The sequence below is a fragment of the Myiozetetes cayanensis genome, unplaced genomic scaffold, assembly GCF_022539395.1.
Source record: "Myiozetetes cayanensis isolate MyiCay16 unplaced genomic scaffold, myiCay2020 scf22, whole genome shotgun sequence".
Taxonomy (NCBI): domain Eukaryota; kingdom Metazoa; phylum Chordata; class Aves; order Passeriformes; family Tyrannidae; genus Myiozetetes; species Myiozetetes cayanensis.
The window spans coordinates 7,131,730-7,155,569 of record NW_026087434.1 but is presented as its reverse complement, the minus strand read 5'-3'; the positions used below and the strand labels follow the sequence as shown (position 1 = coordinate 7,155,569).

The following is a 23,840-nucleotide window of genomic DNA, read 5'->3' as shown; positions in this document are numbered from 1 at the left end:
CACCTCCCCGGCCGTTGCCTCAGTTTCCCCAAGCGCCGCCCCGCGCTCCGGGCAGGGCTGCGGGGGGAACCGGCTCTGCAGACGGGCGGGGGCAAAGCGACGCCGCGGGTTTGCCGCGGGTGGTTCTGCGCTGCCGGGGCGGGTTGTCTGGCGTGGGTGCTCCCGCGGGTGCTGGGGCGGGCGGGGAACCGGCCCACGGTCACACCGGGGGAGCAGCGGCAAAGCGGCACCGGGCAGCCACCCCAGCCCCGGTTCCTGCACATCACTCCTAGCCAGGCAGAGATGGGCGCTGGCAGAGGTCCCTCGAGCCCCCACGCTGGGCTGAACGGAGTTCAACACCATTTCTGCATCTCTCCAGCTGGGACCGGGAGAGAGGAGCGGAGCGAGGGCCTGGAGAAATCGAGGCACGGCGAGGGCTGAAGACAGCGGGGCAGCCGGCGGAGGACACCTCCAGGAGGGAGGATGGAGTGGAACAATGTCCTGCCTGCCACTGGTGGCTCGCCATCAGGTATCCGTGAGGGTTGGAGGGTGCCATGGGCACGGAGCCCCGTGGAGGGAGGTGGGCTGTGCTGTGAGCCCCACCTCGGGGCACAGAGCACGGGGGACAGAGCCTAGGGGGCCTTCCTGGAGGGTGCCAGCATGGCTGCGAGCTGCTCCGTGCCCGCTGGCAGCTGGCAAAAATCACTTACAGCAGCTTTTGCCGGCGACAGGACTTATCTCACCCTCCCAAGGGACTGTCGGGCTCCAGGGGGTCTGGCCCAGCCCAGCAAGGATTATTTTTTTGCCAACCAATTCCCCGTGGATGCAGATCTGCCCTAACCTTGAGCTTGCACCTCAGGGGGGCATCGCTGTTCACACTTAGGGCAGTTTAATTAGCAGAGAGCCCTCAGCCCTCTGTGCCTGCTTAAACCCGCTGGAACTGGCCAAAACATGGCAGGGAGGGCATGGAATGACCAGCTGGGCAGATAATGCTGTTGAGTCTTGTTTTCCCAGAGTGACCTAAGAGGAGGGTCCAGGTGCCATGCTTTGGAGCACTGTGCTTTCCAGAAAGACTTCTCTGGGTGCTGTGGCTACAAAGGGCTGCTCAGAGGGGCAGATGGGGCAAAACCTGCTCCCAGCCCTGATGCTTTTGGCTTGGGAACTGCAGCACTCACAGCTGATTCTGGGTGAGATTCAGGCAAGGCCACTTTCCCGGCCTCTGCCAGGACACAGTCCAGCGTTTGTAAACAGCCCTGAAGTTCCTCAGCAAGGTGTCATGGGAGGAAATAGCTGGATGCCGGGGAGTGCAGCGTCCTGACCTGCCCCTCACCCTTCTTGGTGACTAACCCGCTCCCAATTTCCGCTCAGGAAGGCACGAGTCACTTTGGGAGGATGTGGGAGCAGCTGTCACACTGCTCCTGGCAGGTGCCACAGGGCGATGAGGCTGCTTTGGGCTCTGTCCTCACCACACTACATCCGTCCATGGCCCCGTGCCGCAGGAATCCCCCTTTGCCCCGCCTGCCTGCGCTTGGAATAGGAGTGGAATGCCCATCCAGGCTCTGCTGGCCACGGTCATGCTGTGGGAAAAGGGGCTGAGAGTGGCTTCATCATGAGGTATCAAGGATGGCAAAGGGCGCAGGAAGGTTTCGGGAAGGGCTGCCCATGGCAGGGATGCCAAGGGCAGGGAAACGAGGAGGCCGCAGCCAGGTTTTTCTAAGTGGGGCGTGGGACCAGCATAAACTCAGCCTCTGTGATGGCAGGGGACACCTGGGCAGAGCTTATTCATCTTAGTGCTGATCTGTGGGGACTTCACAACAGCCCATCCCAATGCTGTGCCACTCTTGGACACCCGCTCCATGCCATGGCCAGCCCTGTGGCCACCATCAGCCCCAGGCAGGTCCCTGCAGCCACAGGCTGATCCGACCCTGCCCCACGTGGACACCACTTGTTTGCCTTCGGATGCGCTGCCTAACGCGGCAGTGGGATCACCTCCTTCCCCGCTTAGTGCTGAAAACCAGTTTGGGGCTGTGGTAATTACGGGAGCCCTAACGAGCTCCCTCGACCCCCCGGGTCAGCCCGAGGGGTGCTCGGCAGCCGGTCGGGTTTGTCCTGATCGGCTCCATTCCCGCGCCGTGGCTCAGGCCGTGTGCGTGGGCGGGAGCGCCGGGATGTGCCGTGGGGATGCAGCAGGAGCTGGAGCCGGCGGGGACAGCTGGTGGAGGATCCCCCCACCTCCTTCCTCATCGCCCACGGAGCAGCGTGCCCCAGGCCAGCTGAGATCACTGGGAGGGCCTGTGGGGTATCCCAGACCTCACAGACACCATCTGGGAGAGAAGGCTTGTGTATTTGAAGCACCGTGCCTCTGGCTTGCTGGAGAAGGTGGTGGATGCTCTGAGTCTGGGGAAACTGAGGCAGAAGCAGCAGACAAGGTTTGTCTTGAGCTGTGCAAGAAGGCAAGAGTTAAATATGACAATTAACCCTCTCCAGGCTCCTCCTGCTCCGGCCCCCAGCTGCTGGAGGAGCTAGACCCCACAGGGAGCTTATGCTGGGGGAAGAAAGCACAGAGGCTGGGGACTTTCCAGACCCTGCCTTAACCCTTTGTGCCCCCAACTGATGGATCCCGGGAGCTGCAGCACGGGCCTGGAGCGCTCTGTGCCAGGGCAGGCCTGGATTTCAGGATCCCACTGCCCTCATTGCAGCGCCGGAGGAGCTGTGCAGAGGACGTGGCTCTGCTGCAAGATGAGCTGCAGCGTTTCCCTTCGAGACACGCAGCTCCTCCAGATCCCTGCCCGCTCTGCCACATCCGCCGGCAGCCGCCCGGGGACGGGAGGGGGATGCACTCATCCCGGATCCATCTCTTTTAGCATCATTCCCACTGCTGAAGGTACATGTCTCAAGGTGGAGCCAGAAATAGCGCGGCTCGGCGCTGCATCGAGGCTGGCAGGGCTGCAGGCTTGGCAGGGGGACAGGCACCGACTGCAGCAGTGGGAACATTCCAGGCAGCGCCTGCGGGAGCGGCCGGTGCGGAGCCGGAGCCGCTTCTGTGCAGGGCCAGCCCTGGGACTGCGGCTCAGCCCCTCTCGGCCCTGGGGTTGGTGCTGACAACACAGGACACCAGCATGGAGCAGGAGGGGACAGAACTAACAGAGGTGTCTCCTGCAGGAAAGTCATTGGGATCACCTGAGCTGGGACACAGTTCTGGGCTCTGCCACTGATTTGCTGCAGAACTTGGGCAAGTGGCTGCACCCTCTCCCTGCCTCCGTGACCCAGGAGCAGCAGGTATCCCCCACAATCCAGCTTCACTTGGGGCCCAAGGCTTGAGCCTGGAGGATTCCCAGCCTCCAAGGGGCTGGGGGTTTTCTGGCAGCTCCTAAATCTCAGCCAGGCTCTGCAACCCCGCTGGGGGGCTGCTCCCCAGCCCTGACCCTCTGCCAAGCTCTCGACAGCTGCCGGCACAGCCCGGGACCGCAGGGCTCACCGGGAAGCCTGAACAATGCCGACCAGCTGAGATCATTCCTCCCAGCTGATTATTTGCTCAAAAATATTTCTGAGCTCAGGCCTCCTCAGGGAAAACACTCCCAAACACCCGGCAAAAAGCTGCTGAGTCTGGAGGAACCACCTCTTTCACTCGGCCGAGACACCCCCCCTGCGATGACAAGCCCTGGCGTCAGAGGGATTGAGGCCAAAGTCTGCTGTTTGATCTCCCCCTGGGCTGGGGGAAGCCGAATTTCAGGCCCTCTCGGGGCTTTCACCACTTCCCTGTAGTGGTTTCCTGCCGTGATGGGAGTGCAGGAATTTTTGGGAGGTGAGTCAGAGGCTGCAATGAGAACCACCTGGCTGGGGCTGGCCTGGGAGCCTTGATCCCCATCCAGGGGTGATCCCTGCTGCGAGGCTCGATGCCTGCGGGCAGCATTCCCAGCGTGGAATTACTTACGAGGGGCACAGCATCCCACCGTGGCCCCCAGGTTCTGGCCTGGGAAAGAGGGAGAGGGATTTGCTGCCTCAGTTCCCACGGCTCCTCTTTCCTTGCCAGGCACGCTCCGGCCACCCCACCCGGGCTCCAGGGAGAAACTTGGTGAAGAATAAAGAGCAAAAACCTCATCCGGCTCTGCAGGAAACTGCCTGCAATGGCTGTCCCACCCCACGGAACTGCCCCCGAGCAGCGCCGAGGCCTGGTTTTCCCCGGGGAGCAATGCAGGACTTGGCAGAGCTGAGGAACTGCCCTCCCTGGTCGCTGAAATTCAACCTATAAAGCGAGTTCCTGGTAAAGGAACCTCCCAGGTTTTCCCTGCTGGGCTGTTAAAGCTCCGTAACCCCCTGCCCACTCTCCCCCTCCAGCACTGCTCAAGCCCCTCTGTGCAGAGAATAACTGCGTGGTGTCCAGAGAGTGAGACTGAGCCGGGATAAGCCTTTGGAAAGGAGCTAAACCTGCTCAAAGCCGGCGCTGTTCCCTGACCCGCCCTCCTAATCCTGCCCAGCTCATAATGGAATAATAAAGGGCTGCACAGCCTCGCTCTCCGCCGCGCTGTGGGGGAGGTTCCTGCTGCCTCTGTACATGCCAGGAGCTGGGATATTAATTACTCCCTAAGTAAACAGAATTGCTCCTTTCTTCTCCTTTGCCTGGCTGTAAAACCGAGCGTGACCTTCAGCCCGCAGAGAAATCAGAGTCCGTTCCCTTTTCCAGGAGAAAGGCTGGCTGTGGCAGTGATAACGGCGTGATCTCTGCCTGCCACCCCTTCCCTGGGCTCCTCAGGGGCCGATCCCAACCCTGCACCTCCAGCAGCCATCCTGGTGGGACCCCCAGGCTGCTGGGCCTTCCCCCCCCGAAGGGATGAAAGCTGCGGATTCACCGAGGGGGAATCTCAGGAACACAGGGCGGGATGATTTTGGGACACCAAGCCCCTTCCAAGGTGTGTCTTGCTGTGCCGGGGGCTGCCCCGCAGCAGAACAAACAGACTTGTTGCATCTCGGCCTCAGCAGCTGGGAAAAAGCACAGGGAAGTGACAATACCAGCGGGATCCACCCCCAATGGCCGGCAGGGCTCTGAACACCCCACAGGGCAGCAGGAATGAGGGCAGGAGGAGGATGAGCAGGGACCCAGAGGGCAAAGCAGAGGCTGAGGGCACTCAGAGGCCACAGCATCATCCCTTGAGCTGAGGCTGCCGAGCGAGGATCCAGCTGGGAAGGGGTTAAACAGCCCTTCCTGCTCCACACACCTGATTCCAGGCAGCCAGGAGGGAAGGGCTTTAAAAGAGAAGGGCAGGAGGAGGTTGTGTGGGGGTATTTGGTCATGGTCCCTGCAGTGCCTGGGTACTTTCCCACCCTTGTTCCCCCCTGTTTGGGTGTCCCTGCAGGAGAATGTCCCTGCTCCCCTGGGAGCTGCCGTTTCTCTGGTGGGTGCAGGAGGGAAGCAGCCAACTTCTTCCTCACAAAACCAGTCTGGCTCCCACCCAGAGCTCCTTTCGAAGGACAAAGCCAGCAACCCGTGAGGAGGTTGGTGCTGTGAGTGCTGTGAGCAGCTGCTGATAACACACATCTGCGTGTGGGGCCGAGGGGGAGCCTGGCCTGGGGTGCCCACGAGGGGGATCTGGGCTGGCTGGCAAATGGATGCTGTGGATTCATCCCAGGATTATTCCAGCCCGAGGGCCCGATCAGAACCCCACGCCTGGCTGTGCTGCCTCCTCGGAGTGAACTCGGGCAGCTGATGCTGTCAGCTCTCGCCTTGTCTTGCGGGATGTGGGAGTCGGGCTGGAATAGCCCCCGCTCTGCCCAGGCATGAGGGACCCGCAGGGGACACGGCAGGAGGAGACGTGGGGATGGAATACACCACAGGGACAGGTGGCATGTCACCAGTTTGGTGAAGGGAGATGAAACCTTCCATCCTGGTGCCATGTGGAGGGGACACAGGCACTTCTGTCTCGTTTGCACAGAGGATGCTGGAGAGGGACAACCTTTAACGAAGTGTTCAGCGGAAGGGGAGCGATGGCAGTGCTGCAGCTCCCAGCTGAGCATGAAATGTTTGTGACAGGGAGTCGTTGCCAGAGGCACGCCTGCCATCACACACCCGGCCCCACGCGCCAGAGCAGCCCAGGGAGCCGCTGAGTCATGGAATGTCCATCCTGCGTGGCCTCAGTGAAGCCCACTGGGCTTCCTGCTCCTTCCCCACTCCCAGCTATAAGGACACAGGCCAAGGGATGATGATCTTGCACAGCAACTTAGAAAACTTCCAGGGAAAACCTCTCCCTTCTATGGTGAACCCAGCAATGGTGGTGAAATTAATGCTGTTTGCCTTCCCTGCAATGTATAATTTCTGTGAGATATCCTCATTTCTGCTGCTTTGTTGGGTGATCTGAGTCATCCTGACCATAGGGGGATGGATCCTGATGGTGGTGTCACTTCCTCTCGCTTTCCCAGCTTCTGAGGCTGATATATATATATATATATATATAAATAAATAAAAATGAATGCATATATATATTTGTTCAGCCAAGTTTCACCTCCTTCCTATACATATATACACATATAACATAGCATATATAACATGCATATATAATACATATTTTTAATATATAATACATAATACATATTGTTGTATTTATATATTTATATTTATATTTATATTTATATTTATAGCACGTTCTAAGTGCCGGGAAGGGTCAGCACAGTGCTCTGCCGGATGGGTTGGAGCTGAACTTCTCTGCTTAGCTAAGCCGTTTAGTCCCTGGACCTGAGAGGGACTTTGTCCCTGTTCCCCACGAGCCCCCGGAGTGCCCGATAGCGGGTGTGTTCCCTTGGGAAGCGGAGCAGGAGCCGGGGGAGGACCCGGCGGGTCCTCCCGGCGCGCCCGCCATAGAGCGCGGCCAGAGCGCCCCCGCCGCGCTTCCGTTTCCTCCGCCGCCATCTTGGGCACGGGCACTTTAACCCCCGCCTTCAACGCGTGCCCCGCGCCGCCGCGCAGGAGCGGGAGGCGGCCGCGCTGAGAGCAGCCCTCGCGGAGCGGGAGGTGTATTGATGCCTGAAGAGGGAAGCTCCCGCCGTTCTCCTCCCGAGATACCGGCGGTGCTGGGGCAGTAGGTGAGGGGACGCTGTGCGGGGGGTGCGGCTGCGGTGCCCTCACCCAAGATGGCGGCGGGGGCGGGGTCTCCCCGCCGATAAGATGGCGGCGGAGGGCAGCGGCGCTCTGGCCGTGCGGCGGAACTCGCTGGGCTGGGTGAGGGGAGCGGGAGGGCGCCGTCCCCTCCAGGGATTCTCCCGCCTCCCAGTGACCCCCTACCCCACCAGAGACCCCCGTCCCGCCCTGCTGCCCCCACACAAACCCCTCTGTGTCCCCTCAGCTCGCCCCCACCTCCCCCAGCCGAGGCAACCCCTCTCCTCCTTACGAGCTCCGCTCATTCTGGGGGTCGGCTCTCCCCGGTGCAGGAGGGGACACTGGGTGGGCAGGGGGTGGGTGCGGGTTGGGGTTACCTGCTGCCTGCTCACCCCCCAAGCCCCCCGCCCCGCCAGGGCATCTGCTGCTCTGTTTTATTGTAATATTCATAATTTCCACCCTCCCTTTGCATAGCAGCAAACCAGCAAGTCCATAGGTAGCGGGAAGGGCTTTCCCCCCCCTCCTCCCCTTCCTCCTCCTCCTCCCCACCCCTTAAGGGGCGGCGATCGCGGCGGAGAGGAAGAAAAGGATGCCACGGAAGCTGTTGTTGCCTTATAAATCTGTTTTTTCCCACTTTCGAGCTCCGCGGGGTTTGCATGACTCTCTGGCGATGAACGCGGCCAGAAGCGGCTACCGGGTCTTCTCGGCCAACTCCACGGCAGCCTCCACCGAGCTGGCGAAGAAGATCACGGAGTAAGTTCCCTCTCTTTTCAAGTTTCTTTCTCTCCCCCCCCCGCTCTCCCCGCTGCTCCTCGGGCGCCTCCTGAGCGGCTGGAGAAGCTTCTGGCATCCTCCCGCCTTCCCGGGGCATCGCTGCCGGCACCTCAGGGTCCGCGCTGGGAACCTCCATCAGCTCCGACCCTCCTGCTGCTCCCCATCCCTGCCGGTTATCCCAGCCCGGCCGGCGGTGGGGATGGACCCGCTGCTTTCCGCCCCTTCGAGCCTCCGACATCCATCTCGGTTGCTGGAAAGGCCGGCTCGCAGCAAAGGCTGTTGAGCTTTTGGGGAGGCAGGAGGGGGAACTCGGCTGAGCAAACCTCGGAGAGCGTTGGTTTTTGGTTTGTTTGTTGTTTTTTTTTTTAAGCAGGTTTGGGAGATGCTCGAAACTTTTCTCTGGCTGGCGACCTTGTTTTTTTCCCAAGAGCTTCCCTGTTTGGGGCCTGGGGGAGTGTTCATGGGCACCTCGGGCACGGCACCTGCCCTGGCACTGACCAGCGTGGATTTTGGGGAGGTGGGCAGCACGTGCTGACAAAAGGGAGCTTAGTTCAGGGTAGAAACCCATCAATTTGGGAAGGGTTTGACCTTGCCTGGTGCGGGATGGATGTCCTGGGTAATGTGGAATGAGGGGTGTGACAGCTGGCTCCAAAACGGGGCTCCTGGTGCAACCAGAGGAGCACCGAGTTTCCCCCAGCACTTGATCTTTTTGGTTTTGAATTGGTTTGTTTCAAACTGGGGCACTCCCAGCCAAAGGGACTCTTCTGAAATGGGCATCTGTATATTGGGCTGTCATCTTGAAGCAGGATATGGGTTTCTTTGCTGCTGTTTCTCATAAGAAGCTGCCCCCAAAATCGAGGGGGGCTCAGTGCTTGTTTGCCTGCTGCAGCTGACAACATCCCTGCTATCCCTTGCTGTCCCATTCCTGCCTCCAAGGGCGTGCTTAAATTGGAAACATGACTAAGTACAGGTGTGCTGCCACCTTAAACTGCAGGAACACTTTGCCATTCGTCCCGTTAGCTTAATAAACACTGTGCTCAGTCCTTAGCACAGATTATCTCCACGGAGCTGACTTGGCTGGGATGTGTGCTGGATAACAATGATGGACTTCTTTGGGCGTGAGGCAGAGAGGGAAATCCTGGTGTTTGGGAGTGGGAAGCTTGGGGTTTTTTGGCTCATGTGTTCTTGGTACGCTTGGTCAGTTCTGTATCACTTTCCCTTCACTGATACAACTCTGAACCTAAAGCCTCTCTCCATAAAAAGTAAGTTTTGCTGCAACAGATGGGAGAGGGTTTTACAAGGCTTGTCCTGTTGCGTCAACACAACATAACACAAGTCCCCTGAGGATGAGCTCGGAGTTCTGGGGGACTGAAAGAGCAAAGGGGCAATCCTTATTCTTGGCTTTTTGTCTTAAAAATAACTCCCTTCTCTTTGAAGATGTAACGAGAAGAGACACGGAGCAGGTTCCCCGGGCCACGGCGCGCACGGCCGGCTGGATGATGTGCTGATGTCACCCCCTGTGGGCTCCCAGGGATGCTCCGAGGGGGAATGAAGCAGGATCCAGATCCAGAGTGGCCTCCCAGCTGTCTTTCACCAAGTAGATTTCTAATAGGGGCATTGTGGGCTCTTTATCTTGGCTCTGACAGTGGAATGTTGGATGCTGGGGTGGTAAGAGCAGAGCTGCTGCTTACCTGAGACCTAAGGACTCGTATCTTCATTGTGGGTGCAAAATCTGGAACCACTGACAGTACAGATTTGCCCACAGTAAAAAGTCTCCCAAATAATAAAGGTATTTTCAGCATCTTCTACGGTGGTTTTGCACTGACCTCCCCCAGGAGCTCGAGGGCTGTTTCAACTCGTCTGTAGTTCATCCCTTGTTTTTCCAGGTTCCTGCTGCCTTTCCCCCTGTCTCACATCCCAGCCTGTACTTTGCTGGGGAGATCAGTTGCACCTTTAAGTAGAGTTGGAGCAATCTTATAAGGGTGAGTTTGTCCTCTAATATTGTGTGTTCTTTTTTAAAGTTTTTTTATGACCTTTAGTATAAACCGTAAAAGAACTTTAAAACAAGCAATATTAGGATAGGGCCCCTTGATGCTCCTGTCCATCTGGGCTCTGTTGCTCTTTGCCTGTAGGTATACTCTTAAAATCTATACATGAGTAGTGCTGGCTTATCCTTTTCTAAAACCTCGAGCCCGGAGAGGAGCAATGGGACATAAATCAGGTCAATCTCCTCACTTTGTTTACTGCAGAACTTCCCGAGTTGCTTTCGGTTCTGGCTCTGAGTGTCACAGTTCTGATCTTTAGAGTTGCCATTGAGCATTCTTGTCTGGTTATGGGACAGTGACTGATGGTCAGTCTCACTTTCACTTTGGGTTTTCAGAGCTTTGGTTGCTATCAGTGTCTGCCAGGGAGAGGAGATGGTGCTGGATTATAAGAACCTTGTGAAACTTTAAACAATGAAGATGCTCCTTAGCTTTGGCACCACTGGAACATAAATTAAACCATATACTTGTATCTTATAAATTGAGAGGGATGGTTATTTTTTTAAAATTCTTTCCCAGATGGAAAGAAAATTCCTGCTGTAATTAGGACACTTGGCACCTGATTATGAGCCACATTTGCAAGGGAGAGAGATAATTTCTGTGGCCAGTGCTGATCCCTAATGGGCCTGTGTGCTGCTGGGGGGAGGGAGGTCTGGCAAGTCTTTTTGGTCTCCAGAGTCCAACAGATGCATTTAGATCTCCCTCTGACTGCAGTGCTTGGCTCGGAGGGTACAAATTTTACATTCTGCTCACTGCTCATGTGTTTGGGTTGGAGGTGATTGAAGCTGCTAATGCCTCCCCAGTGCTGCTGCAGCTCCGTGATGGGGGACGTGCTACTGTCATTGCCAGCTGTGGATGTGAGTATTCCAGACATTCATCTGCTTTGCAGCATGGAAAATGCTATGTGATCTAAAGATAAAGCAGTGCCATGAGCCTAAACAACGTGGAGCAGGGAGGAAAATATGGGGATTTGTGTTCTGATCTCTGTATCCCCAAACCCTGTGCTTGCCTTTTGGAAACAACTCCAGTGTCAAGCTGTGTGGGGAGGGGAGGTGACACCAACTCTTTTCCATCTCAGAAGATGCAGCACTGTGGCAGGAGGCTAATGGATATTACAGGGTGAAGGGTGCAGCAAAGGATTTTGGAAAGGAAAAAGAGTAACCAGCTACAAAGCAGGACAGGTGGAGAGGGTTCAGGTGGGGGGCAGTGCTGGAGTAGGGTGAACCTGGAGAAGTTGGGCTTTGGGATTCTCTGTGCAGCTCAGGGGGAGCACATAATGTAGCTGAGGAGATTTGGACTGTGTGGAGCTTTCTGTGCTGGCCAGCACCAGCTTTAGGGGAATTTCCTTCACGAGGAGCAGGCTGGTCGGTGGAGAGGAAAATCTGAGTGGTATTTGCCAGTAGTTGGGCTGCATGGCTTTTGGCATGGCTGGAACAAGTGATCCAAGTGGCAGATGAGCAGGAGGGACTGTTCTTCAAGTACCCAGCTGTGCTGGGTGGATGGAGAGTGGTAAAGGAGAGCTCAGATAGTTTTAAGGGTATCTGAACAGACTGCCTTGTGTCCAGGAAGCTGCCATTCCCTTCCCCTTTCCTGGCTGTTCAAGTACTGGGAGATTAGGAAATAGACTGCAGAGCTGCCATTGTGCTGGCTGGACCATGACTGATCTTTAAATAAAGATTTGCAGAAGTTTGAAAAGCGATTCAAAGTCGGGCTGTGACTTGCTTTGGCCACGGTTGGTCACGGCACAGATCCTCTGCTCCAGATCCTTCCGGAGCCTGCAGCAGTTCTTGGAGTCTTTAGGTGCGGGGAGAGTTGGGTGTTTGCAGAGCTGAGACCAGTGAAAGTGTTTTGTAACGAAGAGGATATTGCCAAAATAAAATCATACCATAATTAAGGGCTTTGTATGCAGATTTCCTCCGGAAGCTTCCTTCGGAGAAAATTTACAAATGTCTTGGATGCTGGTCACAGGGGGCCAGGAGGAAACACAGCCTGGGCTGAGGGCCCTTCTCAGTGGCACTGAAATGGGTTTTGATGGCACAAAATGCTGCAACTGCATTTGGCTCTTGAAATTTGATTCAGCTGAATGTCAGGTCTCTTTGACCGTCCTTTGTCTCGAGAGCCTGGGACAGTGGTTTCTGACAGCCTTTAGAGGAGCATTTTGAAGTACAATCTAATACCACCTCACAGCGTTTCCCAAAATACTGCAGTGTGTCACTTCCTCATTAAACTATAGGTGACTTCTGAGCTGTTTGCTTTTAGATGTGAATTGGAGCGAGATTTTATAAACACTCCTGTATCCACAGCTTAATATCCTCTTGGCATGTGTGGAGACTGCGGAAAGTTAGATCATCTTTCCTGGGCAGTGTTTACAGAGAGAGAGAGATTCCAGATCAATATGAATTTTTAGTGGCCAGTTGCTCTGAGGAGGATTTTTAAAGCCATAAAGAGATGTTTTTCTCTTAGATGCTGTCATGCCCCAGAGGAGTTGGTTTAGCGGTGGAGCTGGTGCAAGGATGGCAGCTTGTTTTGCTTGGAGAATGTGATTTATCTAGAGGACCTAAAATGTTATTTTTGCCAGGAGCAGCTGTGTGTGTGCAGGGGGTGTGTGCTCTGGGTTACCTGCAGTGGCACCTCTTCTGTCCTGTGTCTGCAGTCAGTGATCAGTAGCTGTGGTGGCCCAGGTTCCTGTGGTTATGCTGTTAGTCCTGAAGCCACATGCAGACAGAGTTCCTGCTGTCAGTTCAATTCCTCCATCCCCTAAAGTCCAGTCAGGAGCTTCTGGATGGAGAGAGGATTTAGAGAGAAAAAGAGTTGGGATGGAAGAGGGGAAAAAAAGGGAGAGGTGGTGGGAAAGGGGAGTTTATCTTTGAAGTCTGTGGCTGCTCCCAGGCTGTGTGGTGGGTAAGGCCATGCCCTGCCCTTGACTTCTGTGCAAATGTCCCTTCTGATAAAAGTCCTCTGGAATTCAGTGCTTTACAACAGGAGCTGCACAAACAATCCCCTCTTAATTGTCCTTGGCCAAATCAGTGTTTATCAGACTCCTTCAGTGGTGATATCTCAGCTAATCGAAGCCTTCAGGAAGGGATTTAGTGGAAGGTGTGGCCCTGGGGTGCACATACCTGAGCTGCTTTGGGGGAGCTGCCTGTGGCTCATGGGACTGTGGAGCTGCAGGTGGGGCTGATCTGTGACTTCCATGGGCAGTTTTATCTCCCGTCCTTCCCACTGCCACCCCTTTTGTTTAGGCAACAGTTGGAACAGAGCTGGGATTTACTGTCTGACCAGACCAATCCACTGCTGCCCATTCCTTTAAGGTGGCAGCTCTGTGCTGTGCCTTCTGCTGCTCTCTGCACCCAGGTTTGACAAGCTAAGTTGTTCAGTGTCCCTCTTGCTGTGGGGCAGCAACCTTGCCTTTAGGATTTCTTGTTTCAGCAGCACAGAAACTGCATTGCTGCTGTATGGTCTGAGTAGGGGAGCACTGGGCTCTGGTTTCTTCTTGCTGGGTACATCATGGAATCATAGAGTTGGAGAAGACCTTTGAAATGGAGTCCAGCTGTTAACCCAGGACTGTCAAAGCCACCACTAAACCATGTCCCCAAGTGCCACATCTACATGTCTCTTAAATCCCCTCAGGGATGGTGACTCCACCACTTCCCTGGGCAGCCAGTGCTTGACAACCCTTTCAGAGAAGAAATTTTTCCTAATATCCATCTAAAACCTTCCCTAGGGCAACCTAGAGACCATTTCCCCTTGAGCACCACAAATCTGCTGGTTTTGTTTGCCACCACTTAGCACTGAAAGTGCCCCTTTCTGGGGGGATGCTTTGCTGCAGTGTGTCTGGCTGGACTGGTTTTGAAGCTTTCCTTCCTGCCAGGAGATTCAGGGCTGACTAAGAGACTGTGCAAGTCTCACCAGTGGAATTTTTCCCCCCAGTAGTGAGGTGGGAACGTGCTGTCCGCAGTGAAGTCAGGGCACACGTGCCTCCAGAGGCAAGACTTGCCATGCAGTTGTGGAGGAGCAAGTGTGAGTCATTAAACATTTCACCCTTCCACCAGGTTGTTTTGTGTGTGTGTGTGTGATTGTTGAGCTTGTTGGGACTTGGATGCCTTGCCAGCAAGGCACTGAGCTTAGTGGTTGTAAATGCCAGACTATCACTGGAAGGAAGCAGGATCCCAACTGCTCCCACCTGCAAAACTCACCTCCACTGTGAGTCTGTCCCCGAGGTGCCCAGGATTGCTTTGCTTGAGCAGCTCTTTTTTGAAGATACAGAAGGTACTGAAGATTCCTTTGCCTTGCAGCTGCAAGTTTTAACCCAGCTGGGCTGAGAGAAGCCAAATTAGGGGTTTGGGAGGCTTCTTCCATGCCCTGGTGATGCTGCACTTGGTACCTGAGCCCGTCTGGGTACAGCCTCACACGTACAGTTCTCAGTGTGGGAGTTTACACATCAGCCCCAGCCACTGCAGAACGTGCTGCCAGGCACACGATGGGGAGTGTGAGCGTGCCAAATACGTGCTCGAGAGCCAGCTAAGCAAATACAGCCCGTGGCACTGGAGTGTCTGTTATCACAGCTGTCCTGGGCACGTTCTCCAGGCCTCCTTCCAGCTGGGACCTGCAGCTTTGGCTCGTGGCTGAGCCCAGCAGTGGCTGGTGGGACAGAAGCACGCCAGGGTCGGGCTGCCTCACTCAGTGAATCCTGAAAAAAACCAATCTTGGTGGCGACTGAAGTACAAGTCTGGGTAAGGAGATACTGAGGGACTGACTGCAGAAGTCTGTGAGCCAGGGATAAGCCAGCAACAGATGTGGACTTTCATTTAGGGTTGGTCCTGATATGCCAAATTTTGGCACGTGCCCAGGTAAATACAGTATGTGTGCAGAGAGGAAACCATAATCAGCATGGTGAGCAAAGGTATTTTTCAGGCATAAACTATTGCCTAATCCAGCGTGTGAGCAAGGCCACTGAGCAGATCCTGGGAGAGGAGGGACTTTACCTGCTCCATCTTGCCCAGTTTCAGCAGCACAATTGTCCCAAAAGTCTCACTTTTGGGAGTCTTGCAGCTGAAGCTCATGGTTAAAGCACAAATGCCTTTAAGTACTTACTAATGGATTACTTGTCAGCACGGTTAAATACTGAAATGTCACCTGAGGGAGAAGTCTGCCTTTTGGAACCTTTTAAAATGCTCTTCAAAATGAATCATTAGTATGCAAGAAAGAAATAAAAAAAAAAAAGGGGGGGGTTGTGACTAATCTCTGTTGTGATGAATGTTGTAGACTTGACATTTGAGGAGAGGAAGGAGTAATTTAAAAAAAATAAATTTTTGAAGTTAAAATCTCTTCAGTCAGCCAAGTTATTTCAGAAGGAAGGTTTGGGGAGAGGTAAGAAAGAGAAAAAGATGTGGGAGTCAAAAAAAAAAGTGACTCAGATGCCATTAATTGAGTCTGAGTAAATCATTCAACTTCGCTTGCACATCAAAACCCGCCCAAGGTGGCCTTGCACAGGCTGGCAAGGTGTCCTTTGCCAGCAGGAGAAGCAGCCTGTGGTCAGCACAGGGGCTGGCTCTTTGAGTACAGCAGTGACCTGCTGCAGAGTGGTGTGTGCCAGGGCCCTCCCCGGGGGTGTCAGAGGGAAGGAGACTCCTGGGGAAGATGAGCAGCCTGGCTGGCTCACTCAGCTCCCTCTTGGGCCACACTGTGTTTTTACTGGTGTGTAATGTCTGCTCCAGTCCCTGGTTTGGATCACAAACTGCTGGGTTCCTCCATTTTTAATTTCCTTTTTTTTTTTTTTTTTTCTCTCCAGGCGTCTTGGTGCTGAGCTGGGGAAATCTGTGGTGTACCAGGAAACCAATGGAGGTGAGAGAAATCTTTTTATTATTTGAGGTAATCTTAGAAATACTGGGTAACTCCATCAGCCAGACCTCTCTAATAAGTGCAGTGATTCAGCTGTGATGTTACATCTGCTCCTGGCAATGCTAAACCTCTGTGTCTGACCTTGGACAGAGCAATTAAATGTGTTCCTTGTTTGCCTCTGTTATCTTGTTTGTCTGCCCATCAGCAAACTCTCCTCTGGAGTCCTACCTCGGGTGTTGGCTGCTGCCAAACCTTACTGGCTCCAGTGCTTAGCAAAACAGCTCCAGGTTTAAAAGTAATGCCCTGCTTTCTAAAGTGTCTGCCTTGTGAACTTTAAAATTATCCCCTTCCTCCCACACTCCCCTGCCACAGGCAGGTTACAGCTGCCCTAGCAAGGACTTGTGCTCTTGCTTTAGAGAGTGAGAATTCAAGGCTGTGCTGGGGAATGTACCTCTTGGAGCTTGGCTGAGAGTCATTTCCTGTTTCAAGACCTCTGTTACCTTACTTGCAAGAGAGACTAGAACCAGAGAGCTGGTGCAGGTGAGAGGAAGGGATGGAGGATTTATGGGAGTGCTGCTGCTCTTGCAGCCAGCATGGGCCACACCGTGGGTGGTTATGGTTGGGCTGGCTGGTGTGCTGGTGTTCGTGAGAGCTCGCTGCCCTTTGGGGTTGCTTTTAAATCAGGTTGCTTTGCTGCAAGGTCTGAAGTCGTTCTTCATCACTGCACAGCACATCAGTCTGCTCTCAGCAGAGTCCCTTCAGGTTACTGCCAGTGCCCAGGCAATTAGGCTTTGAATTCCATAGCTGTGCAGCTGTTTCCCTCATTTTGCTTATCCCTGCCCTGTAGTTCAGGACTGTGAGGGATATGAGTGGCTCAGACAGGCACTTGGGAAACCTGGAGTTGTTGCTTTGGCTTTGCAGAGCTGCTTGGGGCTCAGCTTTTGCAGCTGAGTCAGGGACTGTGGGAATGGTGTTCAGCAGAGCCCAGACTTCCAGCTCGTGTCAGTGTTGAAATGTCTTGACCTTGCTGGTGAAACTGGGCAGTTCTTGGTGCTGGTGGTGTTGCCTTGGGCTATCCAGCCTGCCTGGAGCTGATCCCGTGCTAAGCTGTGAAAGAGCAAAATGCAAAAGAGCTGAGTTACCTTCTTGGTAAGTCCTGAAGGTTGTTCTGCCTTGGGTGGTTCATTGCTCACTAACAAATGTTCTGTTGACTGCTTTCACCACTGCACGGAGGAGTGAAAAGGATCTCTAATTAAGAATTAGGCAATTGTCTTCTGAACATAAGAAACAGCTATTCAGCCTGCTTTTGCTTTGTAAATACAGCTAACTCACTGGTATGTCGTGCCAGCTCTACCCAGGACCAGCCTTTGGAAAATCTGCTTGGCTCATCTGTGTGTCTAGTGGGTGTATGTGCACAAAGGGCAATGGAGCAAGTCCTCATCTGCCCTGACCAGGGGGCAAGTTTGCTGCTAAAACATGGTGTGTTGTCACTGTCAACCTGGTGTTTGGAAACAAAATTAACCCTGTTTTCAATCCTTTTCAGAAACAAGAGTGGAAATAAAAGAATCCGTCCGGGGACAGGACATCTTCATCATCCAGACCATCCCCAGGTGAGTGACTCGGGGCTCAGTTTGACACCCATGGTGTGCTGTGAATTCCTGGGTCAGCAGAGGGTTGGATGGTTATCCTGCTCACAGGATAAGCAGTGGAACTCCTGCCAGTGCTGTCATTGCTTCGACTCACATCTCAGACCCCACATACTGTTAAGCTGTTAACATTCCCAGAGGATCGATTGTGCCACAGCAAGCTGAGACTCTTCCCATCAAACGGCTCCAGTGTGTCACTTGAGGCAAGAACAAGTGTGACTGATGGCTGCAAGTGAAACATCCCTGCTCTGTGTGTGGTGGCCTTTCAGGCTCAGTCGTTTGGTGATTTCTGACTGGCATTTCCATTCTGGGATGCCTGATTTCCTCAGCTACCAAGCAGCAGAGCCATCATCAAACAGCAGCTATTGCTTTAATTACAGGCTTGCCCTTTTGCTGTAGTGATGTGAAACTGAGCTCAGGTGGAAGGCTGTGGCTTCCCTCTGGTATTTTTACAGTTCTTGATGGTGGGTCTTTTTTGTGTTTTATGCTGGGCTGTTCTAGTCTTGGAGTTAGAGAAGTGCTGCAAGGAACCAGGGGGCTAGAAAAACCACTTGTAACCCCAGGAACATTGCTGCTCCCTGCCTGAGGAAGAGAGTAATGATACAGCACTAGTGTGGTGGGAAAGGAGCCCACACATTAAATGATAACTGCAAACCAACCAACTCTGAGTAGGGGAGGCACTGTTTTCAGAGATAAGGTATTGTTAGGATGCCTGCTGCACAATTAGCAAAACAAGAATATTCCTGCCCTGGTAGTTTTTTCCAAGTTACTAAATCCTGCTCAGATTTTGGAGATCCCAAGAAGTAATAAGCAGCAGAGCTCAAGCAGGTAGCAGAATACCCTGGAAACAGAGTTTTTCCTTGCTTGCCAAAGAAATAAGAGCCCTCTGAGAATTCAGGTTCATTTCCTCTTTGTAATGCTTGGCCTGTTGTTAAAGAAATCAGTAGGACTACTAGATCAGCTTACTTCTGAAATACCTCTTGCAGGCAGGAACGTTTTCCTAGGGCTCACCTCTTTCCAGAGAGATGCTCCAAGTGTTTTCTCCCCCAGGGAGCAACTAAATCTCTGCCAGATGAAAATCCCCTGCTGTAGGATTATGTTTCGGGTGAATGGTGCCATCCTGCTGTCCCCCGTGAGGGAGTTCTCTGAAATACCTTGTAACTGAGAGCTGTGTAAACATGAAAACAGATGAGTGTTCCCAGGGAGGCAACTCAGAGCATTAGGAACAACAGCAGTGCTGGGAGGAGAAAAAGCAGAGGAGGTTTAACTTGTTGATCCCCTTGTTTTTCTATTAACTGAATTCGGCGTTGTGGGCCAAGAAATGGGTCCTTTTTAGCCAAAGCGTTCAAGGCCTTCCAGGTGAGGAGCCACTGTTGTGCAGCCAAGTCCTCTTTTATTCCCACACTGCAGCTGTGCCTTGCTGCAGTGCTTGAGAGGGCAGGTTCAAGGGCATCTCAGTTTTGCTTTGGGCTTCAGGGAGCTTTTCAGAAGAGTCAAAACAGCGACTGTGTGGAATAATCTAAGAACAGGACTTTCACACTCAGCAGTGGTTTGAAAAAGAAAACAAAATATTAGGACTGGGTAGGAAAGGAGTAGAGAGGGGAAACAACCTTGTTTATGCTGCAGTGTGAACTCAGTCTGCATCTTAAATGCAGGAGAGAACAGAGAGACCTGATTATTTGACACAGGCTCCCTGTCCTAAAAGCCTAGAGCACAATAAAAAAGGTGACAAAGACAGGTATCATGCAAGACTGTTGGTGTGTGGACTGGCATTTGTATGAGGGAAATTCAAGTAGCTTATGTTAAGTTGGTAGAAAAATGAAGGAGTAGTTTTGTGATACCCTGAAAGTGAAAGGAGCCTTTAAGTGCCGAGTGTTGGTGCTGGTTATTGCAAAGCCCATCGACACTGTCACATGAGGTGTTTGCTCAGGCTCCAGAGAAGGAATGTCCAGGGATGTCCTAGACAGGGATGGGGAGCAGCAAGGGAGGCTCCAGGCTGCTGGAGAGGGGTGGTAAGTAGGGTGAGGGGGATCGCTGAGCTGGCTCTGAATGTCCTGGTAATGAGCTGACAGTCCCCATGTGAGGTCTTGGCTCAGCATTCCCAGCAGTAACTACTGGGAGCACAGCCTCAAGGCAGGAGGTGGGGAGGGCAGCAAGGGGGCTTGGCATGCTCTCCTGCTCCCTGTTTTGGAGATGCTGTGGGGTGGGGTTCCACCACAGATGTTATTTCCCCCTGTTATTGCCCTTGGATGGGGTCAGTGCCCCCTGCAGAGGAGCAGATCAGTGTGATGGCTCAGCGTGAAGCATCACCTCAAGAACTCCCCCCCAGGCCACCTCCCCGGGCCCTGCTGGAGTGACAGACACACCCACCTCTGCCCAGTGCCTGTGCCAGCTGGTCTGCAGGAGCTTTCTGGAGCCCAGCATGGAATCCTGCTGGAATACTGAGAGGTGTGCTCCTCCTTGAGTAATTTCAATAGGGCTACCCCTGTCCCACAGCAACACCAGGACTGCAGTTGCATTTTAAAACCTTTCTCCCAGTCTTGTTCTTTTATCTGCTTTCCAGGTGAATATATATATATATATTTTTTTTTATATATATTTAAGGAGAAAGTTGAAAACTAGTGATGAAAAATAATGAACTTTAAATAGGCCTAAACTTGACCACTTTGTTTTTGTATGACACTGATAGTAGCATCTCTTTCTTCTCTCCTGACCCCACTGGCACAGCTAAGACACTAAAAGGAAGAAACAGTTCTTTGTTTGCTCGTTGTCCTGTGTGGCAGGGGGCTGTGTTTTATGTAATTCTTGGCTGGGTGCTGCAGAGCCAACAAAGCTTTCTTGTGTGTACATGGCATTGTGGTGGAGCCAGCGGGAGAACAGAGACCCAGAGCCTCACAAATGAAGAGGCACAAGTGGAGGTTGATTTCCAAAGGAAGGGAGAGCTGTGGGGAGATGGAAATGGTCAGGGGTTTGTCACAGGTCATGTCTCTGAGCAGTTGGAGAAGCTGTCTCTGGTGCCTGGGAGGAAAACAGGTCCTGAGCAGTGTCTGGGCAACGTCCAAAATGTTCTGCGGAGCTTTAGGCTGCTCTGTGCTGTTTATTCCTCTGCTGCTGTGTGAAAAGATGGCCCAGTCAGCCCCAGCACTGCCCTCCTGACCAGTCTGGGGATGTGGTGTGTCACTGGAGGCTGGAAACTCCCAGGCAGGGGTGTCTGTGTTGCAGGAGGATTGTCTGTCCCACTGTCTGAAGTGTCTGTGTGTGCATTCTTCAGTTCCCCAGTGGTCTCAGGTCAGTCTGTGACCACGCAGACAGTGTCTCTTTGGTGTTGGCTTTAAGGAACTAAAGAGGATTGGGGTTTTCTTCTCCTTCTTAAAATGAATTAAAATGCAGATGAATGGCCATGCCAGTCCTCATGGTGGAGCAAACTGAAAATGGGATATTTCACTCTCATGACCAGTGACAAGACTCGAGGAAATGGCATGAAGCTGAGTCAGGGGAGGTTTAGGTTGGGTATCAGGAAAAGGTTTTTTCGCCTAGACAGTCGCTGAGCACTGGAACAGGGTCCCCAGGGCAGTGGGCACAGCACCAAGCCTGTCTCAGTTCAAGAAGCATTTGGACAACACTCTCAGGCACAGGGTGGGGTTGTTGGGGTGTCCTGCACAGGACCAGGAGTTTGACTGGATGATCCTGGTGGGTCCCTTCCAACTCACCATATTCTATGGTTCTTCTGCCTATGTTGCTTTTTGGTTTTGTTTTATTGTTTTCTTTCAAGAAACAGTCCTTTAGCATTTCCTGTGCTGTTGTTCCCTCCATCTCTAGATAAGCTGGAGAGGGTGGAGATGCTGACTTCACCAAAGTGATACGTGTGGAATTTCTGTGCTCCAAAATGCATTATTTCTTAAGGCAGAAAAAATAACCTGCCTTACATTTTTAAAAAAGAAAATTACCCTAATGAATCCAGTGTGGATAACGTTGTGTTGGCTGCATATGTGCTGCTTCTTTAAAAGGCTATTTCATTTCAAAATACACTGTATCAGGTAATATGTGTTCCAAGATAAATTTTAAAGAAATCCTTTTTTTTTTAATGTGATGATGGAGAGAAATCATCATATACCTCATGTTAGAATATTAAATCAGATTCCAGTCCCCAGCTCTTGAGTGCTGGAGTCGTGTTCTGTACGTGTAAGAGTTGATTGTAACGTGTTGTGGCGTGGTGGAAGGAGCTATATGGCTGCAGTCTGGGTCTTGCATACATTAGCCTAAGATGTGGCGTGGTTTCCCTGGAACTTTGGTGAGGAGAGCTCTGGGTACAAATGGCAAAGGAGTTGCACTGGAAAAACACCTGCTAATACTTGGAATTGCTTTTCAAATGGCCTAGAGATGTGAACACTGCTGTCATGGAGCTGCTGATAATGGCGTATGCACTGAAGACTTCCTGTGCCAGGAACATCATCGGGGTCATCCCTTACTTCCCCTACAGCAAACAGAGCAAGATGAGGAAGAGGGGCTCTATAGTCTGCAAGCTGCTGGCTTCCATGCTGGCCAAGGCAGGTGAGTGGCACAGGGAGGGGCATCCAGAGGGCATCTGTCCTTCAGTTCATCTCCCATCAGACGTGGGGATGTGCTGCTGAGCTCTTGAGCCACTTTGGGGGAATTAATTTCCTTTGGCTTTCTTGTGTTTCTTTGTGACTCACACCGGGGGAAGTGGCCTAGAAATGCTGTAGTGAAATAACAGTGTCAGCCCAGTGCTGTGACACTGCCTGCCTGTTTGTCTCTATGTCCTGGGAACTTTCTACATCCCATCTGTTTATGATTATTTTATGACATGGCACAATAGTCTGAGTAACAGCTAAAAAAGTCTGGAAAATAGGGATATTCAAGGAACTCCAGCCATGTGGGAATATTTTCCATTAACTGCTCTCTTCTTTTTGCCTTTAGGTTTAACACACATTATCACGATGGACCTTCATCAAAAGGAAATCCAAGGCTTCTTCAGCTTTCCAGTAGACAACCTGAGAGCATCCCCTTTCTTGCTTCAGTATATACAGGAAGAAGTGAGGTTACTCTAGTTCTGTGTATATCAATTTGTTTTATCTTAATATGGCAGCAGGATTGAGCCTCTCCTTAAGCAGAGGTGGTCTTATCAGTCTAGGTCAATCCTTCTGTTAAGGAATTCTTTCTTAGGGGGCGCCTGTTGCATGTTTCTTAGGAAAGCGGGAAGGTGTTACACTTTATGATTGTACCTGGATGGAAGTTGAGCTCCACCACAATCAGGAGAGGAGCTTGCTCTCTGTAGAGTTAGTGCCATTGCAGAGATGCTGTTTGTGTTCCTGCCTCTAAACACTTTTAAAATCCTGTTCCACTGCCTCCCTTACCCCTTGGGCAGTGGTGGATTTCTGACTGTTCTGAATTATTGATAGACTTTGTCTTGGGCTGAGTGTAGGAATGCTGAGCTGGGGGCAGGGCATGGAGGTTTCCTCCTCCATGTGCAAAAGCTGGGGATTTATTCCCACATGGTGAGAGCAAGGCCTCCCCATATGGGGAGGGTTAAACACCAGGAACATTCCCACCTTTGCAGAATACACAAATACTGGTGTTGAAAGCAAGTGCAGCTGCCTCTTTCTCTCTTTCAGAGAGAAATTTGGGTCTGGGGATGAGGGTGGGCATCATTATTTAGCCATGCATCAAAACAGTTACTGGCAAGAAGATCTTTCTTTAATCAAATAACCTTTTATCACATCCAGATTCCAGATTACAGAAACGCAGTTATTGTAGCCAAATCTCCTGGTGCGGCTAAAAGGTAAATGGATGCTTTACTAGCTGGTTAAAATTAAACTGGAAAATGCCTGAGCTGGTGGGAAATACAGCAGGGAAAGTATGGGAGTGTGGGAGTAAACTCTGGAGGTCTCTGCTGCTGCAGAGCAAAGTGGTTCACCTGGGGTTAGGATCAGACTTGCTGCTTGAGTTTGAGCAGTGCCTGACTATCTCAGAATGGAGATACATGGAGGAACACAGGAGGCCCCATGGTGGAGCCAAGGGGTAGAGTGAACTTCAGGATATTAAGGACAAATGAAAAACCACTTCCAGTGAAGTTTCTTGCTGGGGAACAACTCCAGAGGTGCAGCCTTTGCTTGCTGTTGGCTCTGGGGGAGTCTCGGTGGGCTGGGCTGTGAAGCTGCATCAGCCCAACCCCTTCCTGACCGGCTGTTTGTCCTGCAGGGCTCAGTCCTACGCGGAGAGGCTGCGGCTGGGCCTGGCGGTGATCCACGGGGAGGCTCAGTGCACGGAGCAGGACATGGATGACGGGCGTCACTCCCCTCCAATGCTCAAAAATGCAACTGTGCACCCTGGCCTGGAGCTGCCCTGTAAGATCAAGTTTCTCTGCTTACCCTTGGGTGGGGGAGGAAAAAAAGAATTTTGGTGGGAAGTTTCTCTTGGTTTATAACCAACCTGATGGCAGTGGGACCACTG

General features: G+C 52.6%; 1 protein-coding gene and 1 long non-coding RNA gene across 4 annotated transcripts in view; both read left to right on the top strand.

Moving 5' to 3' along the window:
* The first annotated feature begins 164 nt into the window (after positions 1 to 164).
* Positions 165 to 6,428, top strand: LOC126641904 (uncharacterized). Its single transcript, XR_007629313.1, has 3 exons — positions 165 to 2,863; positions 3,142 to 3,784; positions 4,013 to 6,428. It is a non-coding gene; the product is annotated as an uncharacterized LOC126641904 (long non-coding RNA).
* A 486-nt stretch (positions 6,429 to 6,914) lies between these two features.
* The window catches only part of PRPSAP1 (phosphoribosyl pyrophosphate synthetase associated protein 1), a 25,416-nt gene continuing 8,490 nt past the window's right edge, over positions 6,915 to 23,840 (top strand). The window contains exons 1-8 of one of the 3 annotated variants that reach the window (XM_050319050.1): positions 6,915 to 7,053; positions 7,708 to 7,819; positions 15,674 to 15,726; positions 17,267 to 17,333; positions 21,748 to 21,920; positions 22,308 to 22,423; positions 23,114 to 23,169; positions 23,589 to 23,734. In XM_050319050.1, the coding sequence (XP_050175007.1) occupies positions 7,737 to 7,819; positions 15,674 to 15,726; positions 17,267 to 17,333; positions 21,748 to 21,920; positions 22,308 to 22,423; positions 23,114 to 23,169; positions 23,589 to 23,734 (694 nt within the window). In that variant the 5' untranslated portion in view covers positions 6,915 to 7,053; positions 7,708 to 7,736. Of the gene's footprint in view, positions 7,054 to 7,116; positions 7,190 to 7,483; positions 7,820 to 15,673; positions 15,727 to 17,266; positions 17,334 to 21,747; positions 21,921 to 22,307; positions 22,424 to 23,113; positions 23,170 to 23,588; positions 23,735 to 23,840 lie in introns of those variants that run through there. The other 2 variants (XM_050319049.1, XM_050319048.1) reach the window with 2 other exon arrangements.